At 42.1% G+C, this 19,424-nt stretch overlaps 1 protein-coding gene across 3 annotated transcripts in view; it reads left to right on the forward strand.

The window, feature by feature from the left end:
• The window catches only part of LOC137141684 (lethal(3)malignant brain tumor-like protein 3), a 74,645-nt gene extending 55,665 nt beyond the window's left edge, over positions 1-18,980 (forward strand). For all 3 annotated transcript variants that reach the window (XM_067530731.1, XM_067530730.1, XM_067530732.1), the window contains 5 exons: positions 325-459; positions 883-944; positions 5,349-5,515; positions 10,498-10,560; positions 14,449-18,980. In XM_067530731.1, coding sequence (XP_067386832.1) covers positions 325-459; positions 883-944; positions 5,349-5,515; positions 10,498-10,560; positions 14,449-14,577 — 556 coding nt within the window. In that variant the 3' untranslated portion in view covers positions 14,578-18,980. The remainder of the gene's footprint in view (positions 1-324; positions 460-882; positions 945-5,348; positions 5,516-10,497; positions 10,561-14,448) is intronic.
• Positions 18,981-19,424: the final 444 nt, after the last annotated feature.

The raw sequence follows: 19,424 nt of genomic DNA on the forward strand, positions 1-19,424 counted from the left end.
ATCCAAACGTATCAAGGTTTAAAAATCTTAACGCTCTTGATGCACCAAAACTAATGCTTCCGTGATCCCTTACTGTTGCTGAGATCCGAGCCTGGGCTAGTGTGGACTGATTTCTTTCACATCATCTCTCTGCATCAGCACTAAAATGTAAAGAGCTGTGCATCATTAACCATTGGGTGGGAGTGTAAAGTTTGAACCACTAGATGGTGCTTAGGAGTTATTTTCACTTACAAGTCAAACAATATCTAGCATAGGTTAGTGCTCCTTGTCTTTGGGAAGAGGAGTGGAATGTGTGAGTTAATTAGCTTCACTTATTGTCTCTAGAAAATCTTCCATCCAGGATAGCGAAAGATCAGGTCGAAGCAGTGTCCACAGTCTGTCAGAGCAGTCTGAAAACAGTCAAGAAAAGGATTGGATGGAAGAGGAGTCATCTGCAGATACCAACCCCAAGCCAAAAAAGTAAGTGAGACTTCACAGCATGTTTCCGTGCACCAGCGGGTACGTTTCCCACAACAGCAGCTGTATCTGAAATGGAAAAGGGAAGCAGTTGCTTTATGAAGCAGTCAGTTTGTCTGGAGGTTTGCAGTTTGTATAATGGGATAGTGAGGTCCAATTTAAATTTCCCCTCCTTTGGGGGAGGATTTCTTTCCTTTGTCTGCTATGGATCCAAGTTGGCCTTTCCTGCCATGAAGTTAGCACATGACATTTACTCATGAGAGATGTCTGGTGATGGGTGGAGGGAGAAATAGGGGATGTTATTGCCAGTTATAAGGAGTGAAGTTCTTGGTTCTTTTAAAAATCTCATTAACACTCTTTGCAGAAAAGCAATTGTCTCTATTGTTTATGTTTCATTATCTTTACATAACTGATTTATGCTTTCAGCGTTGGGTGCTCGCATACCTATAGAAATCTCCAGCTAGTGAAGCAGGAATACGATGGAAAAGGTTGGTTGTGTGTGTGTGTGTGTGTGTGTGTGTGTGTTTTAGGTAAAGGAGCCATCAGACCATTTGGTTCCTCACAGCTTTTGAGTCTTTAGTACCTCACTCTGGTGAATGCTGCATTTTTGCTGCAGACTGAAATCAATTACCCTATGTGTGCTATAGCCCAAAACTCCCCCCTCACCTCACCCCAATTAATTAAAGCGAATATTAAGGGCTCTTATAGGTATCAGATTTAATGCTCTAGAGAGTAAGTCTCTTCTTCACAAAAGAACTACCCCCTAGGAAGCAGGAAGGCAAGCTGGCCTGACCTCTGATACCTACTGATGGACCCTCACCCCTTTTATGGAGAAACCTGCTTCTAAGGGTGAGGGGGTTTCATTCCACATTCACTCCTTGCCCTTTTTGCTGAGACAGACCAGTTAGCACTCATGACTGTCATGGTGCCTTTAAGGTAAACAACAGTCCACTAGACGGTGGAGCCCATCAAGCAGCCATCACATGGGAGCAGTTTTGAATCACTCCTGATGATTTTTTTTAGGCTTTTAAAATTCTTCTGGTATTCAGAAAATGAAAGAGAGAGGCCACAACAGGGCAGGGGGCGTGGGGAGGGGAGGAATGTGGAGTTTTTCCTGGGGCACGTAGTGGGTCAGTTTTTAAAGAAAAAGGTTCTTATTGGTTGTACTTCCGCAAACTGCATGTTTAACTTTCAGATTTACTATAAAAAGCCAGTTCAGATAGCCAAGCAGACCTAGCTTTTAGCAGGATTTAACACTGTAGTAAGTCTGCAATCAAAAATAGCTAAACTGGCCCAAGCTGGGGCAGATGCCTTGCTTTTTCTTATTTTACCTGGTGCTCATTGCAGCAGCTTTGGCCTTCTAGAGAAGATCCATCTGTTCCAGTTATGCTCAGGTTAGACAGAATCATAGAAATCAGAGATGGAAAGTGCTCTTAAGTTATTTACTGTCATGCATTGACTTGCTATGCCTGATCATGTATTAGCCAGGGCTTTGTCCTATCTGACTTAGAAGTAATGGGGCTGTCACAGTCACTAGGCAAACTGCACCTGGTACCTGTCTTGGTCTTGTCTAGTGCATCCTTTCTCGGACTGGCTCAAGTGGAATCACACGACTCTCTCACTGTCACACCAGGCCTTGGGTTGCAGTGCCCTGTGTATTAACCATATCTGACTTCGGCTCGGACTCTGGTGTTTTCTTCCCACAAAGAGCAATAACACTGGTTAATATGGTGACCAGACAGCCTCCTTTAAGCAAAGTACTGTTTATTTAGAACAAAAGCCTCTCAGAGACAGCCTATCTTAAAAACAATACAACAGACTGTACACGTCTGATACCCTATCTACCCATCTTCCTCATGATGACCTAGGTAGGATCAGCTCCCTGTAGGCCCTTTCTCAGAGCAGCTGTCTCTGTCAGCTTCTCTCCCTGTTTTTGAGCTGCTGACAAGTAACCCCTCCCATTCTCCTGAAAAGGTTTTTTTTTGTTTTGTTTTTGTTGTAACTGTTTAGTGTTCTTTTGATCTCCACACTCCTAGCTTTGGCCAAAATAAGGCTTGCAATGTGTTAAAGACAGAATACAAGGTCCCTGACACTAATAGTTTGCCCCAGTGTCTTCCAAGTGTGTGCTTGAGGTTGCTTATCAAGATCTATGATGGCTTTTCTGTTTGCTCTCCCCACAGCCCCCTATTAAATTAGATCAACACATTCATACAGGACAGTCGAATAACCCATCCGTGATACAGGAACATTACCTCATTGATCAAGTCACTTACAATATTCATCCCATTACTGCGTATCAGTATTCATAGATTAACGGCTTCTCATCCATCAGAGAGGCTTCCACTACTTCATTTTTAAATGTGAAATAACTTCCATCACCAAAGTTGGGAATTTTTCCCACCGTGTTCACTTAAAATACAGAATCCTTAATTTTGATTACTCCTAGTTTTCCCTCAGTGGTATTTATAACACTTCACATACACGCGTAGACTTCTCAGACACACACATACACACACACACACTTAACCCTCCCCTGCCCCAAAGGTAAATGAAAAGGTACTGTATAAAGGATTAACACTGGCACATACTGAGGTAAAACCACCCAGCCTAGAGGAATGGAGGGGACTGAAGAAAAGAAGAGACAAGAAGGTGCCCGAACAGGCTGTATGAAATAACAATGATGGAACAACAGCAAAAGAAATGGTGACCAAACAGGAAAATGATGTCAGTAAAATAAAGTATTGTGAATAAATTTGAGGAACTTCCATACTCCACTCGTAAATCTTTTACGAGCAGTTGAGTGAGGAGGCGTTCGTAAATTTCTCAGCATAGGTAATTTTCCTTTGTCAGCTTTTTAAAATGTATATAGCCTGACATAGAACATGTATCTTACAGGCATGGCAGTTAAAGATGAAGGTGGGGCAGGAGGGATAAACCTGTTGTGGCCAGAAGCTGGATCTCCACCTAAATCTATCCTCTACTTTGCCCTATACCGTTGTAACATAATCCAAGATATAGTGCTTTCATTATGATTCTTTTTGGAAGTTATCACACAGTCCCTGGAGGGGAGAGATAGTTGTGACTATTTATAGTTTTCCCTCTTCACACCCCAAAAAGGACACAAACCAGCTTCTGTTTCACGTTTTGGGATGGTTGCTTCCTGTAGAATATTCTGTCTTGTGGGATGTTTTTTGACTTTCAGTATTTACTCATATGTGGAGAGAGATTCTAATCACTGCCCGACCTGACTTTATTTTTGTCTTTCCCCTTTTGATTTCTGTACCTAATAAGGAAGAGTGCATTGACACTCTGCTGAACTAAGTTTTACCTCTTGTGCTGTTTTCCCATGGTCTGATGAGGAGACTGCAGGTCTCGGAAACTTGCCTTTTCTTTTTTGCAACTTTTTTTTTTTCCACTGGAGCTTTTTTTCCGGTGTTCCAGCATTAGTGATTTTATTTTCTTTCCCCAGTCTCCCTCCCCCCAGCGGATTTCATAGAATCATGGAAATGTAGGGCTGGAAAGGCCCTCAAGAGATCATCTAGTCCATCCTGCACAATGAGGCCAGATTAAATATACCTAGATCAACCCTGACAGGTGTTTGTCTAACCTATTCTTATAACCCCCCAAGGACAAATTCCCTGGGTAACCTGCAGCTGTATAGCTCTGTGCTAGGATGCGCATGGCTAGCTGTGCTGCTGCTGGTGCTGCCCAGTTTCACTATTATGGTTATTGGAGTTAGCTAGATCAAAACTAGCTTGGGTATGCCTCCTTCTGACTGCAGTGTAGGCATGTCCTCAGCCCATTTTCTAGAGGAACATCACCAGCTAGCACCAGAGTGAGCACCAATTGGTAGTCTCAATAGAAATTCCAGTATTGTAACTAAATGGCCCATGGAGCATGCAATTCCTTCTCACCCCTATGGGTGGCCCTTCAGAATAGGGGTGAGGCATATTGCTGGGGCAATGCAGGGGAACCAGCATCTCTTCTGTGGATAAAGTCTGCAAGTCCCAGCACATTTCAGTGGCACTGGCGGGATGGCAAGGAAGAATACTATATCTTTGCTATATGCTTTTATTTTTTCCAATAAAGAAGCAAATCATAATTCCTCGTTGTTGCCACATGGTGGCACCATTAACCTTGAGCATAATCTTACATGAAGTATTCCAATGTTTAGAAATGCCTCCCCTTTGAATTTGCGGGGGAGGAGAGGGGACAATAAACATTAACCATTATAACCCAGAGGAATTTGTGTTATGTTATTTTCATCCTTTGCTTCAGTTCCCTGTATAACCAGACAAATCCCTTTAGGACCATGACTCTGCACTTATCAAGTGAGCTCATTTGGTGGGGGTGGGAGAGTGTTTTGATTTTTTTTTTTTATTAAAGCCTCACTCATTTGACAAATGAAGAGCAATATTGGTGTCTGGAGGTAACCTAGAGCATTACTGGCTTTGAAATGTCTTGCGGGGGAGGGAGTCGGTCCAGGCCATCAGCTGGCATGCGTAGCACTGTTAGCAAGCCGGTTACGGGCTGTGAACTGGAATGGTGCCATTTATTTCCAGCCAAAGATGCTGTTACCAGAACTCCTCCACCTTGTCAATAAAAGCTGCAAACATAGTCTGTGTTAGCAGCAGGACGTCATTTTCCCTAGAAACAGCTAACGATCACGTCGCCAGCCTGGCAACCTTGTTTTGGGTTTTTTCCTTCCCTTCTTTGGGGGTATGCTCAGAGTGCAGTGTGCGATGGAATAGCACTCTGCGCTCCTGTCCCACCTTTCCCCCCCTTTCAGAGTGTGACCACACAAACACCTTTTTTGGTTGGTTTTTTGGGGGGGCATTGCTTCGAGTTGCGGACTGACTGCTGACTCTGACTCCTCTTGTTTCTGCTTCCAGACACAGAATTCAATCTGCAGCAGGCCCTCCATCAGTCTGTCTTCATGCCCTCCCTGTCCTCCAGCCCGACCCACCGCCTCCATCTCTGCTGGGAGCAGCACTGCAGGTTGCTGCCGGAGGTCTCAGGCCTCACTGCCAGGAGCGTGGCCAAATGGACTGTGGAAGAGGTGAGTCACTTGCTGTGCATCTGCTTGTTCTGCTTGACGGAATCTCTGGTTGCTCCCTTTTTCTGTAGTGCTGATTGGAAGACATCTTTTTTCCCTCCCTTCTGTAGGCAATGGTTTCTCTGTTTGCTTTGCAGTGATGGCTCATGCAGGGAAATAACTGACTCAGTCAAAAGTTTTTATCCTGAGTCCCTGAAAAAATTCTGCATTAACCCCTAGTGTCAAACCATATGGTATTTGCCTGATTATGGATCTTTTTCCAGCCACCTATTCCTGACCATTTTTGTCCTTGGGCCTGAAACAAAATGCTGACAGTAGACACTGGCTTCCTGTGGTCTTTTCCTCCCCGACTCTGCTGCTGACTCACTTTACATTGCAGAGAATAGTAAAATTGTGCTGTGTGCGCTTGGATTCTTTCTTCCTTCCTTTCCCTGCCTGTCTCACATGCAGAACCAACTGGCCTCAATATGACATGATTTCCGAGAGGCAGTAGTCATGCTATCAGAGATGCATTTTTGCAGTCCTGCTCACGAGATGCAGTGCTTGTAAATAAGATGTGTCCCCTGCAATTAGGTGGACTCTGATAAAGCGTGTCTGCTGTTTGCTGAGTAGCTCTCTTTGCCTGTAAGCCTTGGGCATTGATTAGAACTGCAGCACCAGCTCAGAAGTGGCAGTGGTTTGACTTCTGGAGCATGATTGTTGGCACACTTGTGCAGGAGAAAACCTGTGGTAATGTAGAGGGTTCTGAGGTGAAAAGGTCTTGCAAAGAAAAGTCTGTGACCTTTTTTGCTTTTTTATGGTCCATAGAGAGGCTTCACAGATTTTTCAGAAAAATTATTTTTCCTTCCTGCCTTTTACACTACGAAAATCAGATTTCAACTTCTCTATTTATGCTGGATGATTCATCATCAGACCAGAGACTAGAGAAATTATGACATCACAAGAGACTGTAACCTGAGCAATAGTGAGGGATTATTTAGTCTGACTCTTTAAAACTCAGGGGCTCTCTTTTGATTTTGTGAAAACTTGTTTGAATTCAATTCACAACCAACTTTCAGGAGAAAAATCTCTATATTCACCATCCCTGCTCCCTGCTTTTCAGAGCTGAGAAAACTTCCAGGTCAGTTTTCCAGTTTTTTATATGACAGATCATTGTGATAAGTCATGATCATTAACCCACTTTTCACCAGTTAGGCTAACAATTAAAGTGGGCCTATTAGGTCTTAATTGTTACAACAGGGCATATCAGATTTTGTCCTAAATATCAGTAAAAGTATCCAATCTTCCAAGCCCCCCTCATCCAGAATTCCCCATGGAGTCAATGAGAGGTCCATGGAAGGAGCACTTGGAGAAACAGGATGTACAATATAATGTAGGCCTGCGAAGAAGGTAAAAACAGCAGGATTTCCTAGGCGTTAGTGGGCACTAACAAGTGGTCTCTTGGAACCCTGACTTGTAACACCTTCCTGCCAGGTGATTGTTGGTCAGTGGTTGGTACCTGTGAACTCTGACCCAAGGGGTCCATTAAACTGATCTAATATGGGTGCTACTGCATCCTAAAATTCTCCTTTAATCTGAAACTAACGATCTGTTTAATTTACAAAACCTACATTAAAGAAAAACTCATTTATTTGAATCGCTAATGTCTGAGAGCAGCTGAAATGAAAGACCAGTAGCAATCTGAGACCCCCCAAGTAAAGGCTTTGCTGTCAATAATACTGTCCACTCAGAAAGCGCTGTACTTTGTTTTTTATTGAAAGCTTCCTGTCATGTTTTCAAAGAGTAGTTAGGTTTTGGGGGGGGGGCGGGTTGAGTCTCCGGGGTATATAAATAATGTGACAGAGTCTGAATTGCTCATTAGTTAATCCCGCATGAGATGTTAATACAGGAGGCTGGGGGAGATTGCCCTTGTGCAAATTGCATGGGGATTATAAAGCTCTTGTTAATACCAGTTCCTATTTGCATATTTTCACATGGCCTTGTCAATCCTACTTTGGTATGTTATTACAGGGATGCTGCATACTAGCTTAGACTCCAGCCTCCCGCTACCTTCAAAATTGTTACTAGGTATAATAATAGAGAGATCTATGCTAGAGGGAGTATCCATCAGAGGAAAGGGGTAGTTAAAGATGCCAGGTTTATGCAGACTTCAATATCCTAGCTCAAATCTAAGACCTCATTGCAACCCTTATGGAAGAAGCCCTGTAGAATTTCATGATATTGAGGACGTTCTCTAGAAATGACTCTAAAACCTATGGATCAGATCTCCTGTTTCCATCTGTGGCTCTGCACACTGGGGAGGGAGACTTTTCCTATGGGCATCTCTCTGATCATGTCCTCACAGAGATTGCCACACAGCATGCACTTGGAAGGGCAGGTTGGGGTTTATATTCCCACTGGAAAAGCCATAGAGCCTATCCACAAATTTGAAGATCCCTGGAGATCTGCAGGAGGACAGAGGTATCCATGTACAAGTCCTGTATCTTCGAACCAACTCTGGTCCCTGGCAGCCCCCACTGGGTCCCGGGCACTGTAACTTCCCCTCAGCCTCATTCTTGGCCTTGCACCATTGCTCCTTCTGACCTTCTCTGATTCCACTCCCTACTCCCATGCAGCCCCCAGACAGCACAGAGAACTCTCTGCTGAACCGGGGGAGAGAGGGGCGGGAGGATGTTGCCATGAAGCACCTGAGCCCTTCTTCCTCATGGAGGTGGAGAGATCCTATGAGGAGGTTCCCTCTCCATATGTGGATGGTGTGGGAATGCATGATCAGGCGTAGATCTTAGACAATAAGAACCTTTGGACCTCCTATTACTATTAGTGTATTCTAGGGGGGTCTCAGAGCACACTCCCTCATGGCATGATGTGGCACTGCAGACATCCTGTTCCCTCCTGGTTCTCCCAAATAACCCTTCACAGCCCAGAGCATTTAAAGTAACCTTCCCTCTTTTAGAGACTAAATTGTCAAATTTTGTAGTATATGTTCCTCTTTGGACCAGTCTTCCTCCATTTGCCTTCCCGTTCAACTTGTTCCAGCTCCTTCCCCTCCCAATTACATCCGACTGCAGCCCCCAGCCTCTCTGCAGAATCGTTAACACAGATCTCCTACTTCTCTAGTCCCTGGACTCACAAGTCCTTCCCCTTCATTCAAGGACTCTACAGCCCTCTTTCTTGGCCTGTGCTGTGATTCAGGCAGGCTTCCCTAGCCCACCAGTATCCAGGATCTGGTTCCCATCCCAGGGAGCTGCTCCGTTGTTCTCTGCCTTCTGAAAATCACCTAACAGTTGACTTTTATTATGTTCAAGGATAGCCACTTGATTAACCCTAGCTCCTGTTTCCAGTTTGTCTGCTAGTCCCTTAAACCCCTGTTTCCTTAAAGGGCCCATATCCTGGAACAGGGCTGGCTGGCTCTGGGCTGCACTGCCCTTTAAAAGAGACAGATCACTCTGTTACATAAGATGTAGGAGAAAATTCTCTATTAAATTCTATAAGACAATTCAGAAACCTGTAGACAGGTCTTCATTTTTGTTTAAATTCTACAGGACTTTTCCATAGGGGAAACCTAGGAGAGATTACCTCTGCAAACAGCCTAGGCTGCTGGATTCACATCTCACCATTCAGAAAACCCAAATTTCCTCCCTGTATAAAGTTACCATTTTTTGTGGATCCTCTAAACAGAGCTCTCCCTACTGGGCTGACAATAGTAGTTAAACTCTGGGCCTGATCTTGAATGGTGCTGGGCACCTGCACTTACAATGAAATCAATAGAAGTCTTCTGTGTTCAGCACCTCCCAGGATCAGACCCGTGCCAGGGTTGTTCTGACTTCTGCAGTACTAACATATGGATAAGACGGTAAACAGAAGGAATCCTGTTTGCTCTGTTTTTGTATAGTTTCATGGGAGCGAGAAGAAAGAATTCATATTTGCTAATTCAGAAATGGTAGGATCAGTAGGAGAAGGCATTTTGTATCCATGCTTTTTAGGATAGAATGGAGTTAGGCAATCAGGAGTTAAAAAGAAAAGAGAGGAAATAGTATCTGACAGTGTCCCTTTAAACTGTTCATCCATTCGTATTGGTTGGAGAAATGTCACATCTATACTGACTCAAGTGAACATGCCTTATGAAATAGAGCCATTCCCTCTAGGAAGCATCCAATTAGTAAGAGATGTTTGAACAGATTATGCCTCGATATACAAATCTTTCATGAACCATGGAAGTTAGAGACTGAAAAGACACACATTAAGTCATCTAGTCTATTTCTTCTTCTCTCTACCCCTTCATCCAGTGCACTATATAGTCCAGTTTTAAATAACCTAACTCTTGGGGCTTTCACCACATCCCGGGGGAGATTATTCCACAGTGGAACACATCACATCATTAGAAAGTTTTTCCTGCTATTCAAAGTAAAATTAACTTTCCCTCATTTAATTCCATTGGTCCTAGTTATACTCCCTTGCTTCACCATAATTAAATGGCAATTCCTTTCTCTCCTCAGTAATTCCACTTTTAACATATTTGTACACTGTTGTTCCCCTTCATCAGGCATGCTTTACATATTTGGTGGTCTAAATCTTGCCTCTTAAAGGGACAATGTCAGCTCATTTAAATTATCTCAATTTCCAAAAGTTCTGTTTTCTGACAGAGCACCCTCTAAATTATACCTCCTGATTTATTGATTGATTTTGAAAATCCTTACAAATAATGTATATGTTTTGTAAAGGCTTTTTCAGCAAGGGAGAAACTGGCTGACTATATATGGGAGACGGGGGAATTGACCATGCACATAGTGCTGTCAGATGGAAAGAGGAGACAAACTGAAGAAAAAAACAGACACTTTTGCAATCCTCTTTCAGTTATAGGCACTTTAGACATCACTTGTAACTATAATAGGGAGAGAGTTTTCAGATGGAAATATGATTTTTAAGTTGATGGTGTTTCATTAATTTCTCTGTGTTAACTGTAGCATTTCCACTATTTATTTTAGGTGGCTAACTTTGTCCAGCGTTTACCTGGCTGTAAGGAACAAGCTTCGGTGTTCAGGGAAGAGGTAAGTAAAGTCTGATTAAGTGTTGTCCTGTAGCACTGGAGGTTCTAATGCCAGTTACGTGCTCTTGCATTTCTATTGATTTGGAGTCATGATGCCTAGTGCCTCGCTAAGCTATGATTTCTGGTCATTAAAGAGTCTCTGGCACTTCTGGGGAGCTGCAGCATCCTAGCCAAATTCCAACAGGAGGAAAGCTTTAAAACTGGAGGGTGAATTTAAACTTGCATAGGTTATTCTTCAGACCCTGTCTTGGACTATCATGTAGTGTAAGCAACCATGTTGGAATGCTGCATTGAAGATCTCATCTGCTCCTTCCAGCGATGGGATATGCCTGCTTTTGGCAGTGAGGTTGGCAACCTGGAATTTTCTTAGGGATCGTTGGCTGCTCCTGGATCCCTAGGCAGCAGCAACTGCGGATACTTTTTTTGAATCTACAGTTGTTTAGGAGGTTGTAGCTTTTCCTCTTGGATGCAAACCTTGCCACAGTTTTCCCTGCTTTTGTCACCTCCCAAATTGGATTACTGCACCGCACTCTACCTGGCCTTTTAAGACCACTCAAAAGTGCAGAACATGGCTGTCTGCTTACTTAGCAAACTTTCTCCACTGAATCATATTACACCTTTGCTCTCTCTACTCTACTGGCTTCCAGTTACATTTCCAGGTACAACTCAAGGTATATTTAGCATCCCTTTGATCAGCTTGCTTATTCATGCCCCCCCCCTTTGCACCATCAGAGTGTTGTCTATTTCAATTGTAAGTTCTTGAGGGTAGGGACTGTATGTTCTGTGAGGCACTTAGCACGTTCTTGGGTTCTGAATAAGTAATAGTACATAGTGCTCATTGTAATGGACATGCTTTTAATAAATCCAGAAACACATAAATGATTACAGCCCAGAGATGGCTGCATTTCAGTGGCAGGCAAATGGAAGTCATGCTCATAATTTTTTATATTTGTATATAGCTTTCATTCTGTAAAACAATTTGAGGCTTGCAAAATGTATTGTACATTAGTAATAATACAGTGGAACACTGTTTAACTGAATAGAGTGGAGGATGTAGAATTTACCTAGATAAATAGGGGACTTTTCAGTGTAACTGAGCATAAGGGAAATATCCCGATTTCTGATGATAACGTATTCAGAAAAGAGAGATTTGGATACCTGAAATTCTACTGGTAAATCTACTAATAAATCCACCATTCAAACTTTGTATATCTTGCAGTTAGAGTTCACTTCATCTGCAGTGTAGCCAATTCCTATTGAACTTCTTGCCTCCCGCAGTCCAGAGCTAACTCTGCTAAGCACCATTCCCTATCCCTGGCATGAAGGGGTGCCTGTATTTTCAGGCTTGAATTCAAACTACATTGGCATGTTGGAATTAAAACCCTTTTAAAATAATGTGCTGATCTTTAGCCGGTATTTGGCGAGAATTAAGGTGTGAGTGACAGAACTGCTGAACTCCAGTAGAATAGCTGTAATCAGGCCTGTAACTGCACTGTGTTTTAGGGTAAATAAATCCAGTGCAGATTTTGGGGAAGAGAAGGAGTTGATGTTTTATTTTCTTATTGTGTTACCTTAGCACTAAAGAGAACAAATTGTGCACAAAATTTTAGAAAGAAGCCAAACAGGATGGAACAAAGAGACACTTAGTATACCACAGGCATTGACATAATATTTGTTTCTGGGACTAGTTCAGGAAAGGTCCCTCTAAAATAAAATGACTTAGAAAATAGAGGGATCCATGTGAAGCAGTAATAATTGTATCAGACTCAAAAAATCATACTGAAATATAAGACTGCTTTGCAGTACATTTTTTCTTTTAAATCCATTTTATTTAAGCATCTCTCTTTTTATTTCTAGGCATTTCTTATGTATTCATCACAGGATTACTGTATCGGAGCAATTTATAAACATTTATGAATTAAGTTCTGTGATCCCCCCATGTTACAGTTGCAGATACTGAGGCACAGAAAGGTTAAGTGACTTGTACAAGATCGCACAGTGTTTTGATGAATACAGAAGGGAATAGAAATAAGATCTGGCTCCCAGTTCTTTGCCTTGTCCACATGAGTGTCCAGTGTAATTAGACAGAGCCACTCTCTTCAGCCCACTGTTAAAATCCAATAGATTTCCAGTTAGAAAAGAGCATAGGAATGTAAGAATTGTTATCCTGGATCAGAAATGTGCCATTTCTAGTCCACTGCCCTATTTTTGACATTGGCCAGTGCCAGATGCTGCAGGTCCCTATAATGGACATTTATGGAGTAACTTGCTGGCATGGAGTGGTCTCCTGGAGAGTCCTTTCAGGCCTTACGCACACACCACAACCACTCCAGGTTTCCTTCACTACCACCGTGCTTTATTATATTCTTTCAGCAGGCTATAGCCTGTAGTGTTATTTACATCTATTTACATTCCATAGCCAGCTTCCCTACTTGCTCCTAGGGAAGGGAACAGTACTAGCAACAACCAGTCGTGCCTTCCTTCAGACTCCCTCCCCTCTAGCACTTCCTTCCTGCCAGTTTATATAGTCCCACCTCCTGGGGTTGCTTCCCATTCAATTAGCTCTTCAGCTGTAGCTCTACTCAGTTAATTGACAGCCTCTGTCAACTACCTGTCTTCCAAATACCCAGTCGAGGGGTATTAGAGTGACAGGATGTTGAATGATACTGACTCGACACCCCTTGTTACACCTGTCTTCCAAATACCCAGTCGAGGGGTATTAGAGTGACAGGATGTTGAATGATACTGACTCGACACCCCTTGTTACACCTGTCTTCCAAATACCCAGTCGAGGGGTATTAGAGTGACAGGATGTTGAATGATACTGACTCGACACCCCTTGTTACACCTGCCTATAACGGCAATGTATTTCTTGCCTCTGCCAGTTAACGTTTGGCTTATGCCCTGAAGCTCTAGGGGTTTATGTGAGTTATAACTTTATCCTCTTTAGGGTAACGGTGGATGTTCTTGTTAATTCATGTAAATGGCTATTCCCCCCATTTTTTTTTAATGGCTAAGGTTCTGAAGTTCAGTGATACCTGGTGGCAGTGAGTTCCACAGCTTAAATATGTATTTTGTAAAAACAAAACCTTAATCAGTTTTAAATTTGTCTCCTTTCAGTTTAATTGGATGTTCCCTTGCACTTGTATTATGAAGGCGGGTAAATAAGAGCAGAGGCTTTATTTTCTCCAGACCATTCATTATTTTATACACCTCTCTCATCCCTCCTTCCTAAACTAAACAATCTCATTTCGTGCCATTGAAACTGATTTTCATTAATCTATTTTGTTTTCTGGTTAAATGGAGACTCCATATTTATGGGCAGAATTGTAGTTCTGAAAAAAAATCACACTTTTAAAGCACAGATAACTTTCTCAGCTATAAGATTTCTGCATCTGTGACCAAAGCATTCATGCAGATCTGCAGGTCAAAGATCCTTCACCTTTAAATTTTGCCCTGAACAGTTTTAACAGGACTCCAAGAAGCTCTGTATTAAATAGCAGAATATTTTATTACTCCAGCCCATGACTGGCATGGTTTTTGAATAACATCCTACTGGAGATTTGCTTTCTATGATTTTTAAGGATTTTTCAGCATCCTGGGTGTATGATTTCACTTTCTGACTAGTTTGTAGGATCCTTGATTGCATCTGAATTTTAAAATAGAAGGAATCCTTAGGCCACAATGTAGTTCTCAATGGTTATAACCCACTGTCATAACAGGATATTATCAGTGTGTAAGTACAGGAGTTCAGGCCTGTCATTCTACTTTCTTTCATCAGCACTTAATACATTATTTTTTATGTTAATTGAAAGCCAGGAGGTTGGGAGGGAATCATGCAAGTTTCCTGGCAGTAATCCTCATTTCGTACTGTTTCTCCATCCTACAGCAGATAGATGGTGAAGCCTTCCTACTCCTGAACCAGGCGGACATAGTTAAAATACTGAGCATTAAGCTGGGTCCTGCACTAAAAATCTACAATGCCATCCTCATGTTCAAATCCGCAGAAGAAGACTGAGAGGATCCCTCTGATACAGGCCGAGAGGGGACAAAGAGGAACACATCAGCAACTGAGAGCTCAGTGCCTGCTTGCCTGCTTTACAAAGTGCTGAATAGGCTGACTGCAACACTTGTAAGGCAGGGGCCTGATCATGTTTCAGACTGACTTAAAGTGAAACCTGTTGAAAGGATATCGAAGATGTAAAAATCCTGCCACAGCCTGGGATTGGGGTGATGTCACTTCCAGGAAGAGGAGATGCTTATATTTTCTCATTTTAATTTGATTTTGGTATATTGATCTCTTTTTAAGATCTAGAAGAAACCTCCCATTATAAGGGGAATCCAGGGTGATATTATTAGAGGAGCTACTATCTCAAGCAAAGTCCTATAAGCAAAATGACTGTTCTAATGACAGTGCCTGAAAGAGGGTCTGAATGATCACCAGCGTGTTTGATATATTCTGTATGTATAAAACTTGAGGGGGGGCGTGGGATTACAAAGGTTGCACTTCAAAGCCATGCACTTGAATTCCTCATCACTAGGAATCAACTGCTGATCTTTTCCAGGCTGGTTTTAAAATCCCCCAGTTCATCATCATCTTCTTGACTGTTAAATACTCTCAGCTCATGACATGCCTGCAAACCAACAGAACTGCAGTATTGAGGGGTCAAAACAGCTCTATCACAGTGATGGTTTACATTATTTTTGGCAACAAAGTAGCAAAGGTTTCCCATTCAGACCACAAGGTTAATAGGACATGCTCCAGATTTTCTAAATGTGGAGTTTAGAAGACTTCATTCCAACAGATTTGATAAAGGCAAGTGGGGAGAGCTCTGTTCTAAGATAGGCCAGTGACTGGAAGAAGCTCTGTTCTAAGATAGGCCAGTGACTGGAAGAAGCTCTATTTTAAGACAGGCCAGTGTTTGGGCTGAGAGCTCTACTGAAGAAGTGACCATGCTAAAGATATTTAGAAAAATGATTCTAGCTTCTCCCTTCCCATGAGGGATAGTTAGGGCCATTATCATCTCTATACCATGGAGATCTTACTGAGAAATGACATGCTAAAAAGTATTCATGAATTTGGTGGTCTCACTGAGACCCTCTCCACCTTAAGAGCAGCACCATACTAGTTACAGTCACGTTTAAACCCAATTGTAGCTAGCATGGTTCTCCCGGTGTGAACAGGACCCCCTAAAAACATTTGCTTTAGTTTTTAAAGGACCCTAGTGTGATGTCCAATATGTGACCATTACACACAATTATTAATAGACTGAGAACTCCTTTCAATATAGCAGAACCTGGGGGAAGTGATCACTTCTTCAAACCCCTGGGGCTCTGTTCTGTATCCTCACATGCCTTGGACCATTGCAGATCATGGCTTCATCCCTGGCCAACCTAGTCACTTAGGTGGTAGTTGCTTGGGGATTTTGTGTTCATGTGGGAGAAGGGGGGTTTCAGAGGGCTCCTCGTGAGCGTGGGTAGTATCTGTCTTCGTACTATCCCACTTCATATAAGGCCATTAGGGCTTTGGCACGACTCAAGCCTTGGTGTATGTGAGGCAGTGAGCGCTTCTGAATGTTGTAGCAGTGCTGGGGTTGGGTGACCTCAGTGGGGGGGCACCACTAGTCAAGATCAATGCTGGATGAATTTCCCAGGGTGTTACATGGTGGGAAGATATGAACCGCCTCAGACACTGCCAAGACCCCTCAGCTATTGTACTTAGAGTCTATATCACCAGTGTCACTGCCTTAGTCCTATCCCATACCCACCGCAGCAGCTAAGGTATGAATTACCCAACCTCTGTTTAAACGCTTTGTATGCAACTGTGTGACACAAATGTAAGGGCAACTGTTGGTCTTCCAGCTACACCCCCTCCACATCATGTTCCAACTTTACCTTTCAGCTTCTTATAGAAAGGTCTCTGTAACCTTCATAAAGTAAAAAGTCCTTTAAAATTGTAAATAGAGCAGAATCCAGGCTGCTGAATCTGTTCAGTATAGGATTAATTTATGGAGCAATATGTCTCCCAGCTTTCTATTTTTGTATAAGGAGTTAAGGAGTTTAAGCCTTCCACACCGAAGAGTTACTGTAAGTGCGTGGTGGTTGGGAGTCTATATGATTAATCTGAAATATTAAATAACAGATGATGCACTGCATAGACCACTGCAGTAGAGTTTAGTAATTTAATGCAGCTTTATGGTGCTGGGTCAGATATGCACTTTATAAAAGAAGTACATTTCCAGTGTGATAACGGGATAATCACCAAAGAGACCAATTTTAGTATCCTATTCTGAGTATACTAGTACTATAGAAAGAGGTGCTGGAGGTGACTTAAAATACAGTGGATTCCTTTTTATGATGAAGCTTTTAATTTTATGATGAACTTCACTGTAAGCAAAGGGTCCCTATAATTGGAATCACAAGTAGCACATCTCATGCACATTCTAGTTGAGGCAGAATTATTTAGTGATTAGAGTGAAGGAATGTTAGGCAGGACTCCTGGGTTCAGGTCCTGGCTCTTCCACTGACTTCTTTGTGTGATCTTAAGCAAGTCACTTTATCACTGTGCCTCACCAGAATCTGTAAAACCAGGATACAGCTTACCCATCTATGTAAAGTGCTTTGAAATTGTCTGATGAATTGTGCTATGTGAGTGAAGTGTTTCACTATGTCCCTGTTCCCAATAAGCAGGTCCTACTGAGTTTCCTGTTTTCCTTCCTTCCCTTGAGACCCTCAGTGGGGACAGCTGCTTGCCTCTGGTTTAAAAAAAAAAAACAACTTTAAAAAAGAACGAACGAACATTGGTGAAACAAGTAATGAGGATTGCAGTCATTGAAATTATTCAGACCGAAGTGAGATCTTTAATTTAGGGGCTTCCTAGCCAGCTGCATCAAAGAAGAGAATTTGTACTTGCCTGGAGTTTATTCAAGCAAAACAATAACGGTAGCTTCCAGCCAGCAAGAAGGAAGAGAACCATTTAGGGATGGAAGGAGGAGGAATGTGCTTCTTGTGCTTTTTTTTCTAATCTGGTAATTTTCTTCAGAAAGTAAACAAGAACATGTGCATCTATTATTAGTTCTATTCCTTCTACTTCTCTATTTTTAACAAAAGCAAACAGCTGTACAATAACTCTGCAAGATTTGAAATCTTTTTGCCATCACATTTCCAAAAATTTCACTGGAAAGCTAAAACAGTAAAACATGGAGGATGCGTCTACACTACAATTGGGAGCGTTCTTCCCAGCTCAGGTAGATGGACATGCACTAGCTCTGCTCAAGTTAGCATGCTAAAAATAGCAATGGCAGCTTGGGGTAGGCACCTGAGCGCAAACCCACCCCGACCCCCAGCCACGAACTTGGGTGGTCAGCCTTCATCGTCGCCTGTTGAACCCGCAGCTCCACTGTTGTTTTTGGCATGCTGGCTCAAGCAGAGTTAGTGCGTGTCTATCTACCCAAGCTGGGAAACACACTTCCAGCTGCAATGTAGACGTGTTTTAGGAATAACGGCTGCCACTTTTGTAAATGCTCATCAATGTTTGTGTCTGAAAGCAGGAGGCCCGAAAGCACGTGTTTGAATTACATTTGTTTGTGAGTTTGAAACCTGCGCTTTAAGGGGTTTTTTTTAAGTGGACAGGAAAATATTTTAGCTCTTGTCATTTGGTTTGGAGGATTTCATGATCGGACCACTAAACATCAGCAAAAAAACCTCCATCTGTCAGCATGACTGAATTTCAGTCTTAAAACATCCATTTAAAAAAAATCAAAGGATAAATCTGTTACTTCTCATCAACACAGCAATAAAAAACATGACAACTTTTACAGATGGATCAACAAAGCAATTGGAAAGTAAAAGTTCTAAATTATTTATCTTATATTTGTACAATATGTTGCATTCCCGTCACCTTTTTAGCAATCCAAAATGTTCAGGTCTTTTCTTTTTATCTCTCTAAGCAGGGAGTCTTGTTTTCAAATTTCTCTGCCATCACAAGTGAACATTCTTGTGTCATGGTAGCAAATTTCTGCTCTGGGTAATGAATCGCATTAGAGCTGAACAGAGGCATTCGGCACCACTGATAGCAAAATTGTACAACCAAAGAAAAAGATTTCAGCCCCGGGGATAAGCTAGTTCAGCTGTAAAAGATTTCCTGCATGCTACTTTCATGCTCTGCTAAGGGAATGATACCACCGAAAGCTTTACATTTTTTTGACATCGTATGATGAGCAAGTTTATTTTCAGACTTCTATTACTTGGACTGGAAATACATGCAAAATGGGGAAATTCACAGTAAGGTTTTCATTTTAATGTTTGAAAGTTGTTTTCTATTTAATACTTGTACCTTTTATTCTAGCTTCCCCATGCTGGACATTGAACTACCACTGATTCTTTCTTCTGGAAATGTGAATAAAATTAATATAATACTTTTTTCAGTGTGACTGATTCTTGCTGAGTTTACTGTAATAAGGGTCTGACACACATGGGTGTTGGTTGGTAAGAAAGTGGGCTTTATTTCTTAGCTCCAGCCATATGAACTGGGGGCGGGTGATAAAGGTCAGTATCTGCTGATTGGAGAAATTACTGTTGCTTTCTCCCTTTTTTGAGCTCATAAACATATCCATAACACTGCATACAGCCAAAGACAATTTCCAGCATTTTTGCTTCCGAACTGAGTGTAGTTCTGTTATGTATTAGTACTCCAGGTGATCTTCACACAGGACAGCTTGCACACAAATGGGAATTTGTGTCATCTGAGATTTTAGGCTCTTTATCTCAGAACATTTCAGTATTTTTGCTCTTGTGAATACATTTTTAACCCCTAAAGTTTGTTTTCTTGCCAGTCATCACACTGCTATTCTGCAATATACTCAA

This window comes from Emydura macquarii, unplaced genomic scaffold, assembly GCF_026122565.2.
Source record: "Emydura macquarii macquarii isolate MOO-44397 ecotype Brisbane River unplaced genomic scaffold, CSIRO-AGI_Emac_v2 contig_3113, whole genome shotgun sequence".
NCBI classification, from domain to species: Eukaryota; Metazoa; Chordata; order Testudines; family Chelidae; genus Emydura; species Emydura macquarii.